A 24,299-nucleotide genomic window follows, 5' to 3' on the forward strand; every position below is an offset into this window, starting at 1 on the left:
GGCTTAGCAAATGGTTGGCGCGACAGTATCTCGCAGCGAGATAGATTACCCGTCTTTTTCTATGATTAAAGAGGGACGGGTGGTCTATCTCGCCGCGAGATACTGTCGCGCCAATCATGTGCTAGCCCGGCTGTAAGTACCTACCTATAGAGTCTGTGCGGAAAGAGAAGAGTTGTGGAATGTATGGGGCCCCATACATTCCACAACTCTTCTCTTTCCGCACCGACTCAGAAACTACGATTACTTACGAACTTTATGCAATGCAAGTTAAATTGAAATATAGAATAATAAAGAATACTTTCTTAGTTACGTATTTATTCAATAAATGTATATAGATTTACATGAATGATAAAGTTTTTACCTGAACTTGATGTTCTCTTGGGAAGAATTTTTATATTTAGGACGCCCGAAGCCCGCTGTTAACACATGATACTATATCGTCAGGTGACAAGCAAAACTCGCTAATTACCACCACAAGGTCATAGCCGCAGTGAACTATATTATAGTTCGTTCTTTTAGCATTAGAAAGAACTTGAAAGAAGGTAATCGATCTTGACATGTCTTTTAATTGAAAAACTCTTTTTAAAAATCAGTAACTATTATTTATGAAAGCGGAAGAATATAAATGATCGTATTAGATTCATAAACTGTTACATATTTGCCGTAACTTATTTTTAAAATGTGTTTTTCAATTAGAATACACATCAAGATTGTTTACCTTATTTCTATTGCTAAAAAAACGAACTAAGGACTGTATCGTTTATTATAAATACAACTTTACTTAGCCGTTTTTTCTGGTATTATGTTTTTATTAAAAAATTACACATATAGTTTAATTAGTGCTTTAATAATAAGTAACATTTCGTCCTGGGAGATCACGTAAAGCATATGGTTTGGACAATATTTACCCAATCCTCCCGAGTAACTACAACGATTTCGGACAAATACTACAAGAAAATTTACGGTTTGCGAACAAGATAAGTATTACACAAAAAAAATCGTACTATGTAAACAGCAATTACATATGATTCGTAAAGCGAAACATCTGGGCATAGTCTAATCATTTCTTTTAGTTGGAAAAAAAGTTTTGGATCTGTGCTTGGTGGCCTTTTTGAAAATATGGCATGTTACTTACGACAACCCCGACTTTGGTATACAATATAACCATCATGGAGCGTTTCTATCGACCTGTTCTAGCCATGGTTCAACGCCATGAATGTCCGTTAGGCTTTGGATTTCGGTAGATTCTTTTAGCTGTTTCCGTCATTTCCCTGGCGTCAGAAATTGACGGGAATCCAAAATGTTGCATAAAAAGTCGTTTTCATGTAAAGATAAAATACACCACATTTATTCTGTGAATGTTCAATTGAGCAATCATGAAAAGGACACTTAGATGGCATATTTTGGCAGCATATTAACCTTTTGTTTCTTTAAATCGTACTAAGGAATCGGTGAAATAGTCTCAAATTAAGCTCGATAGGCTTGTCCGAATTACATTTGCTAGAAGGTATTAAAATCATCATAAAGTCCCTAAAATAAAATAAATGTAAAACATTCTTATATCAGATATGTCTTAAAAATACCCCCAGATTATACCTTAAGAACATAGTAATACAAAATAATACACACGTCAACAGTTAGACCAGGTTTTATCTGTATTTATAATAAACGATACAGTCCTTATAGTACTCAAATAAGGTTGATTTATGTTTAATTATTTTTCAGTAATTAGTGAGCGTTGCTTGTCATCTGACGATATTTATTCATCGTAGATCGTCTCATCTCACTCTAACATTAAGAGTTTACGCTGCATCATTTGATCCCTTCTTTTAGCGAGGCAGTTACACTCACTTGAACTCTATTGCCTAGGTAACAAGTGCCTATAGCCCTCAGCGTATAAAGAATGAAAACAACCAGTTTGCACTTAAAAATCACGGTAGGAACCTCTCATACTCCATGAAGAAGGTGCATTTCCTGATGGTCTCCCAGGCTTTAGCGCAGTACTGGAACCAGGAGCGCTCGGACAGGTTCGGCACGTTGGTGATGGGGTGCCGGTGGACCCCGAGCACCATCCAGCGGAGCCGCTTCGACAGCTCCTCGAAGGTGGGGTGCCCGCGGTAGATCTCTTGGTTATCTGAAGCAAGTGATACTATTGTCACAGGGCGGTCATGCTATATACAATTATACACATATACTTCACACACATTTATGCGTATTTACACCATACATTTACGCATCAATGTGTGAGTTTATATCCTTTTTGTTCATTAGGGTAGTCAATTGAAAATATTTTGGCATAACCATCGCTGTGAGTGTGAGGTAAAAAAAAATGGTCTTAGCCTATTTTTTTTTTCCTCCTTTTTTATTTCCTCGCGTACAAAACGGCCAGTGTAAGCGTGCCACACGCATGCCGCCGAGGCACGTCTACACTAAACGTTTTGTGCGCGAGGAAATTGCCTCGCGCGTATGCTCGCTCTGTATGGACCCGGCTATTTACTGAACTTTCGTAAATGGCGCAATACACCGGCATTTTTAGCTGCAGCCCGGAGTTTAGCTGCAGGCTCGACTTTTATCATCCATAGTAAGACCATAAGTATTCTTACCGAAATCATCGTAGATCTCCGGCAACAGGAACAGGTTAAGCGGCGGTCCGCAGGTGTCCAGGCTGCAGCCCTGGCAGTCCGCGCTCAGACCGTTGCGGTTGGAATCGCTGTACATGTACATGCCCGAGTTTAGCTGCAGGCTCGACTTTTGGAACGCTTTCCTGGAGCAAAGAGGAATTGAATTATAGGATACGCTTTACATTTTAACATATTAACTGATTGTGTATTACACCGGCAACTTTATTTGACTCGGTAAATCAGCTAATAAATTAAAAATAAAAATGTACCCGAGGTTAAGTGGTTAAACCATCAACCCAGTTGCAAATTACCATGGTTACCAGTGGTAACTCCATGTTTGACCGGTTAACCCCGGGTTAGTGGGATGGTGCAAGTGGCGCTAGGGTGGTATTCCACCTGTCAAATTTCTTTGTCCAATGTCATTGCGTCTCACTGTCTTTTAAGCAAAATGTGAGACGCAATAAACTTTGGACAAAGATATTGGACAGATGGAATGATGATGTTCTCCTGACCTATTTCGGCCACAGCGACTGTGTGCTCTGGAGTAGGCAATTTTTAACTCGTGTTATGAGAGTGTAGCTGATCCACTCTCTGGTGCGCCCTTAAGTGGCTCACGTACCCTATCTTCTTGCTAAATACTCGAGCGCATTTTGGGCACGACAGATGGAATACCACCCTAAGAAGAGTGCATGTAGATACCTAAATGATAGGCCTGTACCTGTATAAATCCTGCATGGTCTTAACTGCCTCTGGGGTGTAGTCCTCAAGTTGACAGCGGTTGTGGAGAAGTAGTAAATGGGGGTGGCTCTCGCCAGATGACGCCTCTTCAGAGCTGGCGGAGCTTGAAGCTGACAGGGACGGTTTTAACATCTCGGCTGTTTGGAGGTATCTAGAACAGACCAGAGTGGGCAATGAGGGATAGGCGGGCAGAAGATTTCTATATATATAAATGCAAGTGTCCTGACTGACTGATTCATCAACGCAGAGCCGAAACTGCAAAAGCCAGAAAGTTGAAATTTGCACACCAGATTGCATTTATAAAGTGTACAAGAGATAAGAAGCGGTTTTGAGAAATTCAACCCCTAAGGGGGTTAAAAAGGGGATGAAAGTTTGTATGGGGTAAAATTTTTCTTTTAAGGTAGGAATTTGAAACTTCGTAAAAAGATATATTATTAAAATACAAGAAAACTAATTTCAGCGTTTTTGAAAATTCATCCCCTAAGGTGGTGAAAAAGGGGTTGAAAGTTTGTATGGATATCAAAATTTTTTTCGAGTGGTGGACTTGAATCTTTGTATTTAGGGATATTATTAGAAGATAGGAAAAGTAATTTCAGCGTTTTGTAAAATTCATCCCCTAACAGGGTTAAAAAGGGGTTGAAAATTTTTATCCCTTACAAATGCTTTGAAACTTCTTAGAAAGACATAATAGCCGATTACAAAAAAAGTGATTGCAACGTTTTTGGAATTTCAACTCCTAAGGGGGTTAAAAATGGGGATGAAAGTTTGTATGGAGTTAAAGTTTTCTTTTGAGCTAGGAATTTGAAACTTCGTAATAAAATATATTATTAAAATACAAGAAAACTGATTTCAGCGTTTTTGAAAATTCATCCCCTAAGGTGGTGAAAAAGGGGTTGAAAGTTTATATGGATATCAAACATTTTTTCGAGTGTGGGACTTGAATCTTTGTATTTAGGGATATTATTAGAAGACAGGAAAAGTAAATTCAGCGTTTTGTAAAATTCATCCCCTAACAGGGTTAAAAAGGGGTTGAAAGTTTGAATCCATTACAAATGGTTTTGAAACTTCTTAGAAAGGCATAATAGCCGATCACAGAAAAAAAGTAATTCAACGTTTTTGGAATTTCAACCCCTAAGGGGGATGAAAGTTCGCCTTGGGGTGTAAATTTAATTTTAAGCTAGGAACTTGATTTTTTTGCAAAAAAAGGTAATAAATTAACAAACATGAAAACTAATTCAAGCATTTTTGAAAATCATCCCCCAAGGTGGTGAGAAAAGGGTTGAAAGTTTGTATGGAGATCAGATATTTTGTGAGTGCGGAACTTGAATCTTTGTATAAGGGCATATACAGGAAAAGTAATTTCAGCAACCAACATCAAAATTCACTTGACTTAAAACTTCATACAACTTGCTAAAAAAGAAAAGTACTTAATTTCAACCAAATTTCAACATTGCTTGGATATGAAAATTATAGGTACTAAAGATGTAAAATGTTGAAGATAAAGATTCCACGCGGACGAAGTCGCGGGCAACAGCTAGTAGAATATAGATAGAGTAAAAAATGTACAAACTGAAATATAGTTTATTCCATAGGGATCTCTAAAACATATAAACATAAAACCCTTTCCTTGTGTTTTTGTCATTTGGCTCATTTGTTTTTTGTTAAAATTATTTTAAGATACATACATGTTTTAAATAGACTATAGGTAGTGGATACATAGTAAAGATATACCTCATAAATAAAGCAGAGCATAGAACTCAAATATTGTAAGACATTTGAAAGAATACAACTTGCTTTTAGAGAAAGAAATTCCTCGATTTTTATACGAAAGAATTACTTACAACTATGACAATCCTCAAATAGGAATGGAAATCACCTACCTAATAAAATTGTAGTCCGTAAACCAGTCCTGCACGGCTACAAGAACATGACATATAGCCATCAGGAATGATGCGACTTGGAGACAGTCCACTGTGACCACATTCCCGCTCCTGGCTGTTATGGGGTTGATGTTAGTCTCCTCTATTAGTGCGGGAGACCACAGCGCCTGGCAGTCGAGGAGTATCACGCGGTCTGTGGTTACATACATGTCTACACCTGGAATGTATTGGTATATTAATTAGTTGATTGTTTAAGTCAATGACCTCTAACAGTTCCAAAATTTTATAGGGATCATGCGTGAATTGGAGAAAGAGGGCTTCTATCCTATATTTATTGACGCAATGTGTTAATGTAAGGCTTAAGTATATTTACGATCTAGGTAGCGGTGGAGCTGTATACACTCGTGGCGAATGACGGTCGTCATGAATGTTCATTTTTAACAAGCTTTTATTAGGTCGATCTGTACTGAACTGAAGTGAACTATGTAATGGAATCTAAGGTAACTAATTTAACCATCTTCCAAGGATCGTAGCGTCACGAAAATTGGCAGCTGTATATAGTTCTGATGACAATACAATAATATGGTACTGTCGAACTGATCTGATGATCGAGACAGGAGGTGGCCATAGGAACTCTCGACCTGTATGTAACTATGTAATGGAATCTAACGTAACTAATTTAACCACCTTCCAAGGATCGTAGCGTCACGAAAATTGGCAGCTGTATGTAGTTCTGATGACATTACAATAATATGGTACTGTCGAACTAATCTGATGATGGAGACAGGAGGTGGCCATAGGAACTCTGTGATGAAACAACACAACCTAATTGTGTTAGGGGTTTTTAGAATTGTCTCGATGAGTATTAGTTGTCTGTCGTAAGACAACTACAGTCAGCGATAAAAGCTTGTACCAAAAATGAAATTTTTGCCAAAAACTTATTATATGGAATAGCTGTCACGTAAAATTTTTGTACTTTTTTTTCTTGTGGAGACATTATGGTTCTTCAATGATTAGAATACCATGCGCGACTTGCCATTTAGACCATTTAGTGTAACATTAGCAATAAGGTATTCTCAATAAATTATTCTTATTTCCTGGTGAAGGTGACGCAAGTCCCGTCATTGTGGCACTCTTTGGGGGAGGCCTATGTCCAGCAGAGAACATCCTCTGGCTGATATGATGATGATGATTATTATTTCGCCTATCCTGCCTTAGGGATTGAGGCGAATATGTTGAGTGAGAACTCTTGCTCTAGTCTTTTTAGGGTTCCGTACCCAAAGAGTAAAACGGGACCCTATTACTAAAACTCTGCTGTCCGTCCGTCCGTCCGTCTGTCACCAGGCTGTATCTCACGAACCGTCATAGCTAGACAGTTGAAATTTTCACAGATGATGTATTTCTGTTGCCGCTATAACAACAAATACTAAAAACATAATAAAATAAAGATTTAAGTGGGGCTCCCATACAACAAACGTGATTTTTGAGCGAAGTTAAGCAACGTCGGGCGGGGTCAGTACTTGGATGGGTGACCGTTTTTTTTTTCCTTTTTTACATTATGGTACAAAACCCTTCGTGCGCGAGTCCGACTCGCACTTGCCCGGTTTTTTATTTTAAACCTTACCTTTTGTGCAGTGTACTCCTCTTTCGATCTGGTCAATATCTTGCATTTTAAATTTGAAGAAACTACTTTCCACCTTCCCATTGGTCCCATTAGTTTCAGGGGTTTCATAAAAGTGGAGGCCATCAATTTGATTTTCCAGTGATGAGACATCATTGCCATCAAAACTGAGGTTGTTCGGTATTTCATGAGAGTTTAAAATTTGTGTACACAAATCTGGTATTGGGTTATTTTGGGCAATTAGATTACCAATCATAGATTTACCAACACCTTGCGTGCCTGTTGAGAAATAAAAATAACATATATTATTTTATTGACAGGGAACAATGAAAATCATTTTGATAATTTTTATAAAAAGTATCAATTTTTATTTTTCTTAAGTGGAGGGCTTAAATGAGTTGATAATTTCAAACTCAGGTAAATCCATCAGTCAGATTATGGGATTTTGGTATAAGAAAAGGTAATAGGGTAGATATTTGCTGAGAGGGTCAAATGGATTTACCCGAGTTAGAAGTTAAGTAACACAAATGTTGCCTCATATGTCCTTTTGTGAGTTTGAAGAAAATTTACTTCAAAAACATTTATGAATACTTCAGACTGTAGCGTCTGATTAGGTTGTTAGAGAAGTACCAAGGAAATTGCTTTGCATGTGTGCTCGCTCTATGTAGACCAGGCTAATAAGATTTCTACACAAAATTATAGAAGTGAAGGACTATTATTTAAAAATTACTGAGGATAATTTTACTAAAGAATGAGCAAAGCAATGTGACAAGATTTTAGTAACAGAAATGTCTTCTTACCAATTATTCCAACAACAAGGTAATTAATGCTGGAGTCATGTAGGAATTCTAGTGCTGCACTGTTGAATTCTAAGTTTTCATCCAAAAGCTTCACTGGTTCCGTCATGTACTTCAGTGGTGCACTTGGCTTCTGTTCTGGAATTAGATAGCAAATTAGTAACATATTTGTTACAGTTGTAACAGTACTTCATCTTGTGACATTCGGTTACATTACAATCTGGGTTTGTAAGTATGAGTTTCTATATCATCGGATGACAAGCAAAAGTCACTAACTAACACCATTGAAATTATTGGACAATAAACCATGTTCCAAGTGTAATAAAGTGCATTGTTGATTTAATATTTTGATAGTACTTAGTGACTTTTGCTTGTCACCCGAGGATATTATATTATCAGGGTTTATGAAAATAATAAAATTGTATAATATCTGTGATATTATATTACAAAATTTTCATGGTACTGTATTAATGCAATTTATAGCTGCATTTGCAATTGAAAAGACTAAATGAGTTTCTGGATGTATTGGACAAATGACAACTCATAAAATATATCTTAAATACTACTTGAAGGAATTCAAGAAATATATTTCTGCTTAAGTACAAATCTTAGGCATGAAATTATGTACAAAATTAGGAAAAAAATTAATACCTATAGTTTTCTTCTCCTTATTCTCATTTTGAGCAATTTTGGACGGTTGAGGCCCCTCATTTTCGGCAGCCTGAACATTAGGGCTCAGCGGTCTCTCTTCTTTTGGTGCACTCTGTTCACGAGTCTTTAAAATGATGGTTGGCGGCTTTTCTTTTTCTTTCGGTGGATCCTTGGTAGTATCTCGGTCTGATTTCAATATAACTGGCCTTTTTGGAGCACTAGACTCCTGAAAAGATTAGAAAATGTATGCCTTCACAAGCAGTATGATTTGCAACATGTAAACAAATGTATATTGTAACTATTTAAAACTATGAAATAATTTTACCTTCGAAAGAAATATTTTCTTTTTTTTATCTGCCATTTTATATACTTAATAAGATAAAGCTCATACAATTAAATTATTTAACACGTTCTTATTTTTTGTTTTCCTCGGCGATGCGATTGGACTTTTGACATTGACATTTTATTTCGACCCGATCCACGCTGCATATCCAAGTAAAGATTTTAAAAGTTAATGCCATAAATTTAAGTTAAAAAGTAACACTAACACACACACAGAAAATAGTAAATTATATATTTTGTTATAATTATTAGCATGCTATATTTTTCTGATTAGAAAAGAAAAGAGTTGAGGGAAATTAAAACAAAACTTTTGAAAAAAAAAACAGCAATTGGAACGTTACTGTCTAAAGGGTTGTCAACGTAAAAAATCGTTTGATTGATTTTTTGACAACAGTTTATTTAACCCTGACGCCAAGCGCGCACCACGATTTTAATTTTTGCGACACGATTTTAGAATCGCGCTGTAACTTATCGCAGAAAATTCAGTGCGCGCACTGCGATGAAAATGTCGACAATTTGTTCATTCTCGACATGGATGTCGTACCAGTCGCTTGTCGTGAAACAATATGCAATCGCTGTATGACTGAATATTTATACCACAAAGGTGATCTCCTTCTATTTCTATAATTAAACGGTCAACATCTAGCGTCTCATCTTGTAACTCCATTGGAGAAGCAGGTTCCGATATGTTGACGCTTGGAGAGCGAAATGCCGACTGAGGTCCCGGCTGCGATTTTATTATCGCAGTGCGCGCGGGGCCATACAGCTTCGTATGCTGCAATTCACTTTGCGACAATCGCGTCGCGCGCTGTCGCGGAAAAATGTAACAAATCACAATTTTAAAATCGCTGGGATTTTTTTTCGCATATGCGCGCACCGCCATATAAACCCATACGTTACATTTCTGCGACTAAATTATCGCGCGACAAAAAATCGTGGTGCGCGCTTGGCTTTAGATATAATAGTGTCGCTGCAAACAGAGGGGCTACCGCGAAAACCGAAATTCGCAAATTGCGGGGATCTTTCTCTTTTACTCCAATGAAGGCGTAATAAAAGTGACAGAGAAAAAAATATCAAAAAAAGGTTTTTTAAAAAATATCATACAGAAAATTACTCATTTACAATGTATTATAAGTCCCAATTATTATTGTTTTGTAATTTTTTTGGAAAAATAGGTTTATATCGGATACAATAACTGCAAATATTTCTTTTCTAAGCATTTCATGCTTGTAACACTGTCTAGCACGTCACGCACGTCACTGTTTGGGGCTCCGTGAGCTGTCAGACGATTCGCGAAATCTGAGAATCGAAATTAAATAAGTTTTCTTGAGCAAAAATGGCCAATAAAACCGAAAGTAGCCCTAGAGTCAGCACAGAAAAGGTGCCCTTAGAGACTGACGAAGGAATAATGGAGAGTGAAGAGCGGAAATGGGGCATACCTTTAAAAGACATGTATAAACAAGGGCTCGCCTTTTACAAAGGTATAAAATAATGTTATTTTCTGCATAGTCCTCATACTATTACAAAAATATGAAATTGATATTTCTGTGGTTCATGTTCGCAGAATTCGAATAACTTAACAAACATCACTCTGATGTACTCGTTTCGTATCGTTCATTGCCAATTAATTGCAAAGATAAAAGTGCATGTATATGCTTATCCGTTTATGCGTATACAACTATACATTTACAGGGACGTTCTTTTGATTATTTTCTACGATGATTCATTTTAGTATCTTTTTGTGCTGAAAGTAATATTGACCAACTAAATCTGCTATTAATTTCATCTAATTTTTATCCTCGTCAACAAATTGCATGATCGTTTGTATATATTACAATATTTTTTTTAGATAAAGAAGGAAAAGCTCTACACCTAAGCTATGAAGACAGGTTAAAGCTTGTAGCATACACCCAGCAAGCGGCACATGGCACTTTGGACCTGAATTCTGCTCCACCCCTAGGAGTTCTGGATGTGATCGGGCGGGACCGGCGGGCAGCATGGCATGCACTTGGCAACATTACTCAAGTACAAGCTATGGCAGGCTTCTTACACACTCTAGAAAGGTAGTCATAGTACTCTATCAGTTTACGGATATTCCTTTTAAGATGATTAATTCATGTTTGTTGTGAATAAATTTTTTGTGTTTACAGATTATGTCCTTTATTTAAACCGTATGTGGAAGCTTTACAAAAGGACTTTGAGGCTAAGAAACAACAGGAGTAAGTATCTAATTTATATTTTCTGCTATCTGCTCTGCAACATGTTAATAGAGTTTACAAGCTTTAATTAAAATGGCCTGTGAATAAATAATCAATAAGACATATTTATATATTTAAATACTTGTATATATTTATATTTGTTATATGATTTGAAGGGAAAAGAAACAGAAAGAGGAAAAAGCAACCACAGATCTCCAAAACAGAATAATAGAAGAGAAACAAAAACAACAAAGTACCAAATTAACTGAAGAGCAGCAAGTGTAAGTATGAAAATAAATCCTCAAGGAATTGGTTATGTCACAAACACTTACATTATGTTTTTTTTGGATTACAGTTGTGTAGAGTTATCACTAATAAACTAAACACCCCCACTCTATTTTTAGGGTTCCGTACCCAAAGGGTAAAACGGGACCCTATTACTAAGACTTCGCTGTCCGTCCGTCCGTCCGTCCGTCCGTCTGTCACCAGGCTGTATCTCACGAACCGTGATAGCTAGACAGTTGAAATTTTCACAGATGATGTATTTCTGTTGCCGCTATAACAACAAATACTAAAAACAGAATAAAATAAAGATTTAAATGGGGCTCCCATACAACAAACGTGATTTTTGAGCAAAGTTAAGCAACGTCGGGAGTGGTCAGTACTTGGATGGGTGACCATTTTTTGTTTGCTTTTTTTTGTTTTTTTTTTTTGCATTGTGGTACGGAACCCTTCGTGCGCGAGTCCGACTCGCACTTGCCCGGTTTTTACTCCATCCCTTCTGTTAATCGAGATAGCACTATGGTAACTTTTATGGTTTCAAATTATAATTATTATTCTTGTCATAAAATCACTATGAAAAATTTAATATAATACTAAATATTGTTACAGTCAGAAAATCAAAGATGCTCTCAATGCCCAAACCTACGACCAGTTTTTACAATACGCACAACAGCAGTTCCCCGGTAACTTCGACCAGCAAGCCATCCTCATCAGGCAGCTGCAAGACCAGCACTACCAGCAATACATCCAACAGCTGGCAGTGGACCAGAGGCTCGCCAACTCGAATATAAAGACCTCGGACAGCTTGGACAAGGATAATGGGAACAATGAGAAACATGAGGACAGCGGTGATTGGGACACATCAGATTTGGATAATATGTAAGTGTTTTTAATTTCTTTTTCCATTCCTTAATTTAATAGGAAATTTTACAATGGGGTATTTCACTAAAAATACATAATTTGTTCAATAAAAAGGGATCATCCATTAATTACGTCACACGTTTAGGGGGTGGGAGGGGGTCAAGAAAATGTGACATGGGGGAGGGGGGAGTCACAAACATTGTGACGTCATTTTAACTTCATCAGTTTCATCACTATTCATCAGTAACCGAAAATTTATATTATTTAAACGCGAAATGAATCGAAAATAATTTGAAGTGGACTGTATGATTTTTACATTAAGACGAAAACTCTCTTTTGCTATTAAATATTTAAGTATATCGAATTCACGAGAAATAACAACTTAGAACAGTGCACAATCACATACCTTTACGTTGATGATGGTGAAGGTTCGCGCAGGTTCAGGCTCGCTCCCTGAGGATTCCAAGGTGTGGGACGTGCGAGCTCGGCTTACCGTTACCTTAACCTGGAATACCTCTCTGCAAGGCCTGCCACTCATCCACGCGCACAATGTAATTGGCACTTCTCTAAATTAGTCCAAAAGCAAAGAATCTGACCGAAAGTTGGCTTTACAATAATTCTTTCACAATTTTAATTCGGAGCAACGTACTTCTAGTTGGCCGATAAAAAGGTTAATAGCTGCCGGAAACGGCTAGTGTTGTATGTAACTAACCCTACCGGAAGTTAAAGGCTAATAGAGATGTCACCTTAAATCGATATTCAAACGAAAGTTGAACATTCCGCTCACCTAAATATGCAATATTTACGCTGTAAATAACATTAGAATCCGACAAAATACTTAAAACTAACATACTATGCTAAGTGGTGATACTAGTTTAGGTGATTAGTTCAAAATTGGTAAAGGGCACAGCTTCACGACTGGGCGTTTATACTGTCCAGTGGCTGTGCGGATGGTGGCGACACGACAAATCCCGTCGTTACCGGGATGCAGTTGTACGATGCGGCCTAAGGCCCAATTGAGTGGACTACATTGCTCGTTAGCAATGACGACAAGATCCCCGACTTTTACGTCAGGTTGTTTATTAAACCATTTATGGCGTTGTTGTAAGGTGTGTAAGTATTCTAAGTGCCACTTACGCCAAAAATCCTGATGGATTTTTTGGAGTAATTTCCACCTTTGGAGCGGACCTATTTTAACATCAGTCAGATTGCTTTCTGGCAATATCGTGAGGGGCTCCAATGTGAGGAAGTGACCAGGGGTCAACACCGATAGGTCATTAGGGTCCGAACTGACTGGAGACAGAGGCCTCGAGTTCAGCATAGATTCAAGTTGAGTCAATACCGTGTAAAATTCCTCATATGTCAGACGTTGTAAGCCTATTACACGCGACAGATGAGTTTTCACCGATTTTACTCCAGCTTCGGCTAAGCCAGAAAAATGTGGACTACCAGGCGGGTTGAACACAAATTCTATTTGTTCCCTTTGGGAAGCTTCAGCCATTAAATCCTTAAGCAGGTTGCAGGCACCTACAAAATTTCTGCCTTGGTCCGATATAATTCTTGAGCAGCGACCGCGTCGCGAGATAAACCGGCGCAGAGCTGCCAAGTAGGCCTCTGATGTGAGCTCAGAGACGAGTTCAAAATGAACTGCCTTAGTGGCAGTACACACGAAAACACAAATATATGCCTTGTACGATTTGCTGCCTCTTGCCCTACCTAACGAAATAGTGAAAGGTCCAGCATAATCTACTGCGGTAGACGAAAAGGGTTTCAACTGGCTTATACGAAATGACGGTAGGTCTCCCATGAGAGGCGGTGGGGCCATTTGCGGGCGCACCCGAAAGCATCTGAGGCATGACGAGACAACAGAATGAATTGCGCGCTTGGGCGAAAGAATCCAGAAATCCTGAGCAATGAGGTTGTGCAGGGTTTGTAAACCTGGATGGGAAAACCTGCGGTGATATTCCTCGATCACCAACGCCGTGAGCCGATGTTCACGAGGCAACAACATGGGGTGTTTCCTTTCATAGTCGAGCGTGTGGTTATGGGTTAACCGTCCGCCCACCCTCAACAAACCCTCTTCGTCAATGAACGGGTTCAATTTCCGAAGAGGCTTGTGAAGTGAGTTAGTTGAACCCTTTTTGATGAGACGAATTTCAGTCGAAAAGACATGCTCCTGGACATGCCTTACGAGAAATCGTATCACCGAATTGGTTTCACACGTCGACAAGGTCTGTGTCGAGGTTCTCGCTGCGGGATTCTTCAAATTATGAAGATAACGAAAACAGTATGCTAATATATTAACGATACGACGAAATGATGAATATTTCAACAAAAGTTGATCGACAAAATCTGAATTTATGGCACTAAACAGTGTCAAAACCTTTTCCTCTTCGAATGCGGATCCGTCACTTTGGGTGAGGTGCCTTGGCCAATCCTTTTCAGGACGCGACAACCATGCAGGTCCCGCCCACCATGACTTACACTGCACTAAATCAGCGGGAAGTAATCCACGGGATCCGTGATCCGCTGGGTTATCACCAGTGGAGACATGGTGCCAACAATCAGGAGCAATTTGCTCTTGAATCGCTGCAGTCCTGTTAGCAACGAATGTTTTCCAACGAGATGGACATGATCGAATCCATGTCAAGACCACAGTTGAGTCTGACCAGGCATATGTTTTAGCATCATAATGGAAGTCCTTCAACGCATGACGAACGGACGCTACGAGATCCGCCAACAACACTGCCGCCAACAGCTCCAATCGAGGAATGGACAGCCGACGGAGGGGGGAGACTTTACTTTTTGCACAACAGAAACGAACAATAATTTCTTCGTCATCAGTAACCATGCGACAAAAAACTATTGCGCAATATCCTCGCTCCGAGGCGTCACAAAAGCCATGAATTTGAATGTCATGGGATAAAACCATTCGACGAGGTATGGAGAGTGAACTCAAACACGACAACTGAGATTTTAATTTGAGCCACTCCTCAGCGATAGGTGCTGGAACATCCTCATCCCAGTGGAGCCCAGAAGACCACAAGAGCTGCATAAAATATTTCGCAAGGAAGACCACTGGCGAAAGGAATCCTAAAGGATCAAAGATCCGAGCGATCTCTGAAAGAATCGACCGTTTAGTGCAACGACACTCTACGTTAGAAGTTTTAAACGAAAATGTGTCAGATTTAGGTTGCCACAGCAACCCTAGAATCTTTAGGGATACGTCATGAACGTCCTCGAAATTTCGAAAATGTTCCGAGTATAAATCGGAATCCGACAAATCTGCAAGGAAACCCTGATCGTTGGACGTCCATTTCCTTAAATGCAAACGAGCAGAAGACAAGATTTTTACTAGCTCGTCACGAATGAGTATCGCATTTTTTACCGAATCTGCGCCTGACACGATGTCATCGACATAAGTATCCCTGTTGAGAACTGCAGCACCCAGAGGAGCGGTATCGTTAAACTCCTGCGCCAGCTTCGAAATACACCACAGTGCTTGGTAGGGTGCGCATGACACGCCGTAAGTGACTGTAAGCAAGCGAAAGTCCTTAACAGGCTCCGAGGGAGATGGCCGCCAAAGTATGCGTTGATAATCGCAATCTTGTTTATCGACCAGAAACTGGCGGTACATCTGTTTAATGTCCCCAGTGAAAACGACAACGTGCCATCGAAACCGAATTAATAAATCGAAAATATTCTTTTGCAACTTTGGGCCTGGCAAAAGAGTGTCATTCAGGGACTTTCCGCGGCTATCCTTGGCACTTCCGTCGTACACCGTCCTCAACGGGGTAGAAACCGAATCGGGGCGTAAAATTCCGTGGTGGGGTATGTAATAAAAGGGGCCTTCACACGACGAAGGGGCCCTGACCTCCTCCATATGACCACTATCCAAATAGTCATTCATAAAGTTGACATACGCTGTCCGAAAATCAGAGTTAATATTAAACTTCTTTTCCAAATGTAGAAGTCGCTTAAGTGCGATTTCCCGAGAATTAGAAAACCGGGGGCGATCCTGAAGGCTATCGAAAGTTAATGGGACCACCATTCTTCCTTCAGGACTCCGACAATATTTCGCACCCATAAGGTTTTCACACGACAAGTCATCTTTTGCCAAAGTAACAGAGTTTGGGCGAACGACATTTTCTATTTCCCAAAACTTCTTGATACTGTTGTCCAAAGACACCGACGAAACCAGAAGACACTCCTTGGAATTTTTCAAAGAGCTGTCATCAAATCGACACGATAAATTATTTTTAGGTGATACAGTATTAGGACTTACGACATTTTTTATGTCCCAAGACTGGTCCCTATTCTCCCTAATAGAGAGCGACGAAACGAGATAACAATCCTTGCTTATTTCAGAAGGATTATTGCGAGAACGACAACGAGAATGCTCCATATCAATACCACAGTCGCCCATCACTAGCCAACCAAAGACAGAGTTGACCCCAGCCGGTTGACCCTCCTCACCCTTCACTAATCCAGGTAGAAGGGATGAGACCATCAGACCCACATTGATCAAAATATCAATGGGTCCTGGTTGGTAATATTGAGGATCAGCTAGGTCCAGATCCTTTAGATGAGTCCATGCCAAGGTATCCAGGTGATCATATGGCATATCGGAACAAATATTTGATAGCACGAAGGCTTCGAACGAAAACTTATTATTTCCTTTTGAAGGGAATAATTCACACACAACAGACCCACGTGGGGCTGTTGATATGCTTTCAATTCCATTGACAGATCGGTTACACTTACCTATCGATAACCCAAGGCGGTCTGCACAGCGCTTGGTTATAAAGTTACATGCCGAAGCACAATCAAAAAGAATCCGAACAGGCACCAACTGTCCCGTGCAATCCCTCATGCGAGCAACGGCAGTAGAGAAAACTACTGGAGTGTCATTAGTATACACCGATAATGTTGTCAACGGCGAAGTGGACTTTGACCCTTGACCACCTTCATCAACTTTTTCAAAGTGAAGTAACGTGTTGTGACGATTACTACATTTATCACAGCGAGCAGTTGACTTACAATGCTTCATACTATGGGATGGCTTTAGGCACACAATACAAAGTTTATTCTCTTTCACCTTGGAAAATCTGTCATTTGGCTTTAATTCTAAAAACCTGGGACATTTTTCCAGCTCATGGCCAGCAACCGCACACACCGGACAAGTTAAAACAGGTGCTGAGGGCACAAGAAGTGAGGATTTATTTTTACTTTTATTACCACTTGGCAATGCCCTAGCGTCCGCCACCTCTAAGGCACGGATCTGTTTATCGACAAATTCTTGCAAAATTTCAAATCGAGGGATCTCGTTTGAGTTAAACTCAAGTAAAAACGCCTCCCGTGTTGACTTATCTAATTTTCCCCATAATAAATGAAAGAGCATAAAGTTTTTGTCTGGTAAACCAAATCTGTCTAATACTTGCAACGTTTCTTTAAATATACGATTTACTTTTTCTAATTCAACTGCAGATTTTGATTTGACCTGATCACAATGTAACATTTTCTCATAGTAACCGAAAGCTATTTGTCGTTTCCTGTCATAAAAATCATTCAGCGCATTGTAAGCGTCAGTGTAACTTTCATCCGAAATTGGGTAGTTCTTAATTAAATCGAATGCCTTACCTTGACACGATGTCAAAAGGTAATGCAGCTTTTCAATATTCGAAATGTTTCGTTTATGAATTAATGAATCAAACAATTCTTTAAACGACAACCAGTTATGTAATTGACCATCAAACGGTTTTATAACAATTTTAGGTAACTTGGCCGAATTGTTTTCACTTTTGAATAGTTTCTGATCACTTTCATTACATGATTTTATGGCAGGAACCAGTTTCCGTAACCTAGTTAAAACTGACTTTACCTTTTGTTCGAAATCGACAGTAACCGAAAACTCCGCATCCATGTCTTTCGTTTTAAGCATAATTGCCTTTTGAGCGCGATGAAAATCTTTAATTATAGGAGTTAAATCTCCTTCAACATAACCTTCCAAATTCACAGAATCATGGAGCAGTTCTAACCGCATGACCGCGTAACCCCGCTCGACCATGTTCATGTCAACATCTCTATCATTTGTATCACTTTCCGAAACCATTTTTCACGCAATAACCACTGTTTTTATCGAAAAACAACGAACGAAAACTACGAAAAGCAAAAACAATATTATTGTCGCGAATGTTGACAGTTGACACAAGTGACAGTGACAGTTAACCGAATTGTTGCCACAGCACGAAACATAGACTACGATATGACCGAATGGAATGAGCGGAATGATCTGTTACAATGTTGCCAACTAAAATCTACTAATTTCTACTACTAAAACCACACTTCCTGTCAGCCATTAACCGAACTGAGAAAATAAAAGTTTACCCACAAGTTTATTACGAAAATATTACGACACGACAATTATGATATTTTAATGTAAAAATAGGTAACTTTTCAATTAATCCGGCCGAAGGAACAATATTTAAACGCGAAATGAATCGAAAATAATTTGAAGTGGACTGTATGATTTTTACATTAAGACGAAAACTCTCTTTTGCTATTAAATATTTAAGTATATCGAATTCACGAGAAATAACAACTTAGAACAGTGCACAATCACATACCTTTACGTTGATGATGGTGAAGGTTCGCGCAGGTTCAGGCTCGCTCCCTGAGGATTCCAAGGTGTGGGACGTGCGAGCTCGGCTTACCGTTACCTTAACCTGGAATACCTCTCTGCAAGGCCTGCCACTCATCCACGCGCACAATGTAATTGGCACTTCTCTAAATTAGTCCAAAAGCAAAGAATCTGACCGAAAGTTGGCTTTACAATAATTCTTTCACAATTTTAATTCGGAGCAACGTACTTCTAGTTGGCCGATAAAAAGGTTAATAGCTGCCGGAAACGGCTAGTGTTGTATGTAACTAACCCTACCGGAAGTTAAAGGCTAATAGAGATGTCACCTTAAATCGATATTCAAACGAAAGTTGAACATATATATATATTTTTTATTCACTGTACATTTAAATAATGAGGTTTTGGAAGTAGATAATTTTCGTTCCTAATTGGTTTTGTGTTTTAAAATTACTAATATTTCTTTTACCAAAAATATTTTTTTATTAAAAAAAGAATGCCGAGTTAGCATTACCGATTTCGTTGAAAACAAAATTGCCTAAAATGTGACGTCACACCAGGTGACCAAGTGTGACAAGGAGGGGGGGAGGGGTCAAAAAACCTAGAAATTCGTGTGACGTAATTAATGGATGATCCCAAATATAATCCACCAAAACTGAGTCATTGTCACTGCCTGAGCTGTTGCCATTGTCATCACAATAATCTGCTTAATTAGGTATACAATTAAGCAGATTTTTGCAATGGATAAGATGTACAGTTAATACTTATTTTACTCATTCAGCTCTGGTGTAAACCTACAGTGTTAACTTGTCGCTATTTGCGAGGTCCCTGCCAGCGTAGTCAAGATGACGATCGTTTGCGCTTCGCCATCGAATCCCTTTGTGTCTCTCTATCACTCTTCCGTATTAGTGTGAAAGTGACAGTTGCGTTTCGTTCGCTATGCAGCGTTAGCGATTGGCATGTTGTCTATGGGGCCTGGTGCGAGAACAAAATGCGTGCCCTAAGGTAAAATGATTAGACTGATTCCAATATGATTTTTCAGGAATACATCTGTAGCATCAGAAACTGAACCCTCTCAAATTCGGTATGTTAGCTGTCATTGTAGTGGTCAGTTTTGTACATGTTTGTTATTATACTCTGTTATAATCATTCTATAGAATTAATTCGTCATACATGTGATCTTAATAATTTTTAAAGTGGCATGTTAGCATGCATGTTATTACTGATAGCAATTTATTGCTTATTTATTATTATATTTTCCTCTCATATTCATCTGTAACACAACTAACTACCAGATGTTATGTCACCACTTGAGAAGGCGAATGCGCCGTGCGCCGCTGACTACTCGCGTGCATAGGGCACCGTCATTTGCTAAGAGGGCCCGCATGCGGGGTGCGGGAGTTTTCTCTAACGCTTGCCACTATAAGCTTTGCTAGTCGTTGTTCTGCCCGCGGGGAGTCACCGCTGTACATCGTAATATCGACCGAGTTATCGACCAATGATACTGAGCCTTCATAGTACGATGTGCATCGTGAGAGCGGCGCGCAGGGCCTTTATCATATCTAAATGCACTTTACAAATAGATCTCTCAAATCACAATTTAAATATATACATATATATCAAATATTACGTATCATTTATTTGCTTACAGACCTGAGGACGAGGCAACAGATATTTTGGCGCACAAAGAAGAAACGAAAGCTGATGAAGAATCAGATGACGATGGTGAGGCTGTTATAATATTTATCATTATACTATATATTATTTTGCAGTACATATAGTGCTAATTTACCGCCCTAGTGCGATTGGCACAATACGTGCATATGTTGAAAATTACTTAATTATTAATTTATTAAATTAGGCCATATGTACTTTAAAACGTTGTACAATTCAAAGGTACCTAATTCGCAACTGGTGTCGATTTTATAAATCCTTGGGTCGTGTTTCAATTTATCGCCACTCGTTGCGAATTTCCTACTTTCCGCACTTTATCCTAATGTACCATTTTACCACGCAATAGTGCTGTATTTATACTAGCAGAATTGAGTAATAGTGTTGCCCACAGACATATTCCCGCCCGTAGAAGAAGCGAACATGTGGACGCGGGGCGAGATTAGCGTGTTCAAAGAGTCGGCCCGCGCAGGCGGCGGGCGGCTCACGGTCGGGCACGGCGAGACCGTCACCGTGCGCGTGCCCACGCACCAGCGCGCCAAGTGCCTCTGCTGGGAGTTCGCCACCGACAACTATGATATAGGTAACTAATTATTTTTATACTTTACGGCTTAGCTTCATTAAATATCAATCTAGAGACCTAGCCAAGATAGAATAGAGACCGCTTATTCGAGGCAAAATAAAAGGAGAAAACAACACGTAACATAACAGTTTTGAATGATTAACGGTTAGACTTATATCGACCGGGATATGGACTGTGATTACCTTTTGTATTAAAACGAATTAAAACTATGTTAAACCATGTGAAACAAAAAAGATGACAATCGTACAAAAGTCGCGTTACATAATTATAATTTTGTGGTTCCAGGTTTCGGTTTATACTTCGAGTGGAGTAAATCGCCCACAAGCGAAGTCACCGTCCACGTCTCGGAGAGCGACGACGAAGATGACGCCGACGACGATGGTTACGGCGATGAAGGTAAGGAATATTTTAGAAAAAAAAACCGGGCAAGTGCGAGTCGGACTCGCACACGAAGGGTTCCGTACCATATTGCAAAAAAAAAAAAAAGCAAAATAAAAAACGGTCACCCATCCAAGTACTGACCCCTCCCGACGTTGCTTAACTTTGGTCAAAAATCACGTTTGTTGTATGGGAGCCCCATTTAAATCTTTATTTTATTCTGTTTTTAGTATTTGTTGTTATAGCGGCAACAGAAATACATCATCTGTGAAAATTTCAACTGTCTAGCTATCACGGTTCGTGAGATACAGCCTGGTGACAGACGGACGGACGGACGGACGGACGATCGGACGGTCGGACGGACGGACGGACAGCGAAGTCTTAGTAATAGGGTCCCGTTTTACTCTTTGGGTACGGAACCCTAAAAAAGCTGTGCAGCAAGAAGGTCGTGTATACATATTTTTGGCACTTAGTCCGTATTGATATTTTTAGACACGACTGTACTAGGTTAATATTTTTGTTTTATTTAGTTGATAATACAGATAGTTTGCGTAAAGTTGATAAAATTAATACAATGAGCTTCGTGCAAGTAAAATATATAATTTTTTCATACAAAACTAATAATTTAAAACAAACTAAAAATATGAACAAAGCTGCGCATTAAAAAAATTGCGCTAATAAATTAACGTAAGTAATTGACCAAAATTGCTTCTTATTAAAACCGTTTTCCCATTTCATACTCGTACAATTCGTCATTCGATAAATTGTCAGGGATAAAATAGTTTGTTATATACTCTTGTTGTAAAATTAACTATTTTGAATCCAGAATACACGGTGACGGAAGGAGGCCTGGACCCGGAAATGGGCCCGGAGCGGCGCGCGCTGCAGCACCAAAGGCCGCCGGTCAGCATCGTCGTGCCCATATTCCGCAGGGACTGTCATACTGAGGTTGGTTTACAATTTGCCCATATTCCGCAGGGACTGTCATACTGAGGTCGGTTTACAATTTGCCCATATTCCGCAGGGACTGTCATACTGAGGTCGGTTTACAATTTGCCCATATTCCGCAGGGACTGTCATACTGAGGTCGGTTTACAATTTGCCTATATTCCGCAGGGACTGTCATACTGAGGTCGGTTTACAATTTAACCTTTTTTATTAGCAGCTGTGACCCTGACAGTTTTGATGGCAACATGAAGACGGGAAAAAACTGCATTTACCCCAAAATTCAACTCTGAATGTGACATAAGCTCATTTTTGTCATCGATCAAAAAATACACCAAACCCAAGAAACTGCCTCCACCAATTAACACTCGCTAGTCGCTCGTCGTTGCACCTTTCTTTGACAAAAAACTAATTTATTTTGTCTAAAGACAAATAAATAAATAATTTGGGTAATCTTTGATTAGTATGACTTGACGACCGGTCTGGCCTAGTGGGTAGTGACCCTGCCTGCGAAGCCGATGGTCCTGGGTTCGAATCCCAGTAAGGGCATTTATTTGTATGATGATACAGATATTTGTTCCTGAGTCATGGGTGTTTTCTATGTATTTAAGTATTTGTATATTATATTTATCGTTGTCTGAGTACCCACAACACAAGCCTTCTTGAGCTTACTGTGGGACTTAGTCAATCTGTGTAAGAATGTCCTGTAATTTTATTTATTTATTTATTTATGACTAATCTTTTCACCTGTACCTTAAACCCAGGTATTTAGAAAACTAGAAAAATCTATTTTACCAAAAACAAGGGTTAGTTGCGATAGTTTGTGTACTAATTGTAAATGTACTAATTTATGCTAAGTGTTTTTGGGATAAATTGAGAATATTGTATAAATTGTTCATAACTTTCATAAGTATAAATGTTACAAAATTACTAGACTTCACTCACTATTTCAGGTATACGCCGGTTCGCATACGTACCCCGGCGAAGGAGTTTATCTACTAAAATTCGACAACACATACAGCTTATGGCGATCAAAAACCCTTTACTACAAAGTATATTACACGCAGTAAAATACAAATAATTTTAATAGAACCATGACAAATTATAAAAAGGATATCGTTTATAAAATATTGTTTATATTTAATCAAGTTATGAGACTTACTCATACTGGCAGTATTTGTGATGATTTCTAGCAAAAGGTATAATTTTTTGCTTCGCAATAATTCTCGATGCCTATACACGGTGTAACATGAGTAAACCGAATAATTTTAACAGCATATTCCTGATCATATTTAGAGACAAAAATGTTCTATAAACTTTTTTGAAATTCGCCTAGTTTCAGAGATATTATTAATTTAAAAAAAAACTACTTTTTATTGTTACATAGTGTAAAAGGCCTTTTTGATGGTGATGTTGCTGCTATGGGACGTAGTCTAAATATCCTTATTGATAGATGTCAAAAAGTGACAAGTAACACTTTGCAAAAAGTTGGTTTTACGAAAAAAAAATGTAAAAATCAATTTTAAGTGACAAGTTTACCAATAACATTTATTTTTTATGTACAAATACATTCAAAAAAATGAAAAAACAAACCAAAAAAAATTTTTTTTTTGGCGAAATTGACCTAAACTCATATTACATTTTTTACTTCTTTTGACCTCAGAAATGCGTGGTTAAAATTATTCGGCTTCATTATGTTACACCGTGTATGCAGGTAGCGACTTGTACCTTTTGACTGATAACGACACATTTGTGAATAGAGTTAGAGCAAGAAAAGTCTGCAACGATTTTGACAGCACACGCAGTGCAAAGTGTTATTTATGCCTCATAATTTCATAGATATTGGCAGCACACGCAGGCGCGGATCCACCGTTGTGGGCACGGTGGGCATGCCCACAACCCTAATAAGGTACCCTATTGATTCCCCGAGTAGAATTACGCCGATTTTTTTATCGCTTGCTTTGGCAGAATTTCATTAGGTATAAGTACGCAGAGTAGTCAGTTGATCGATACGCAGATTTACATTTCGTAGAATTATCGTTTGATGAACGTCAAAATTGCTCGAGTAAATTAACCTTGGCCGAAACACAGTAC

The 24,299-nt window shown here is 38.8% G+C and overlaps 2 protein-coding genes across 5 annotated transcripts; one reads left to right on the forward strand and one right to left on the reverse strand.

Annotated features, from left to right (window-relative positions):
* Positions 1–334: 334 nt before the first annotated feature.
* Positions 335–8,776, reverse strand: LOC134671294 (nonsense-mediated mRNA decay factor SMG9-like). Its single transcript, XM_063529105.1, has 8 exons — positions 8,634–8,776; positions 8,309–8,534; positions 7,661–7,795; positions 6,864–7,139; positions 5,240–5,456; positions 3,340–3,510; positions 2,604–2,764; positions 335–2,134 (listed from the first exon to the last, which is right to left on the reverse strand). Exons 1-8 carry the CDS (start codon positions 8,667–8,669, stop codon positions 1,932–1,934), a joined length of 1,425 nt encoding a protein of 474 aa, XP_063385175.1. The 5' UTR covers positions 8,670–8,776; the 3' UTR covers positions 335–1,931.
* Positions 8,777–9,904: 1,128 nt separating this feature from the next.
* LOC134671292 (Golgi resident protein GCP60) lies at positions 9,905–24,059 on the forward strand. 4 transcript variants are annotated; one of them, XM_063529101.1, is made up of 11 exons: positions 9,905–10,131; positions 10,500–10,713; positions 10,801–10,869; positions 11,025–11,129; positions 11,740–12,009; positions 19,671–19,712; positions 20,280–20,353; positions 20,694–20,882; positions 21,168–21,278; positions 22,087–22,208; positions 23,159–24,059. In XM_063529101.1, exons 1-11 carry the CDS (start codon positions 9,987–9,989, stop codon positions 23,273–23,275), a joined length of 1,458 nt encoding a protein of 485 aa, XP_063385171.1. In that variant the 5' UTR covers positions 9,905–9,986; the 3' UTR covers positions 23,276–24,059. The 4 variants fall into 4 exon arrangements, with proteins under 4 accessions (XP_063385171.1, XP_063385172.1, XP_063385173.1 ...); XM_063529102.1 differs by having other exon boundaries at positions 20,712–20,882; XM_063529103.1 differs by lacking the exon at positions 19,671–19,712 and having other exon boundaries at positions 23,159–24,058.
* The last annotated feature ends 240 nt before the right edge of the window (positions 24,060–24,299 follow it).

The sequence above is a fragment of the Cydia fagiglandana genome, chromosome 15 (genome assembly GCF_963556715.1).
Source record: "Cydia fagiglandana chromosome 15, ilCydFagi1.1, whole genome shotgun sequence".
Taxonomy (NCBI): Eukaryota; Metazoa; Arthropoda; class Insecta; order Lepidoptera; family Tortricidae; genus Cydia; species Cydia fagiglandana.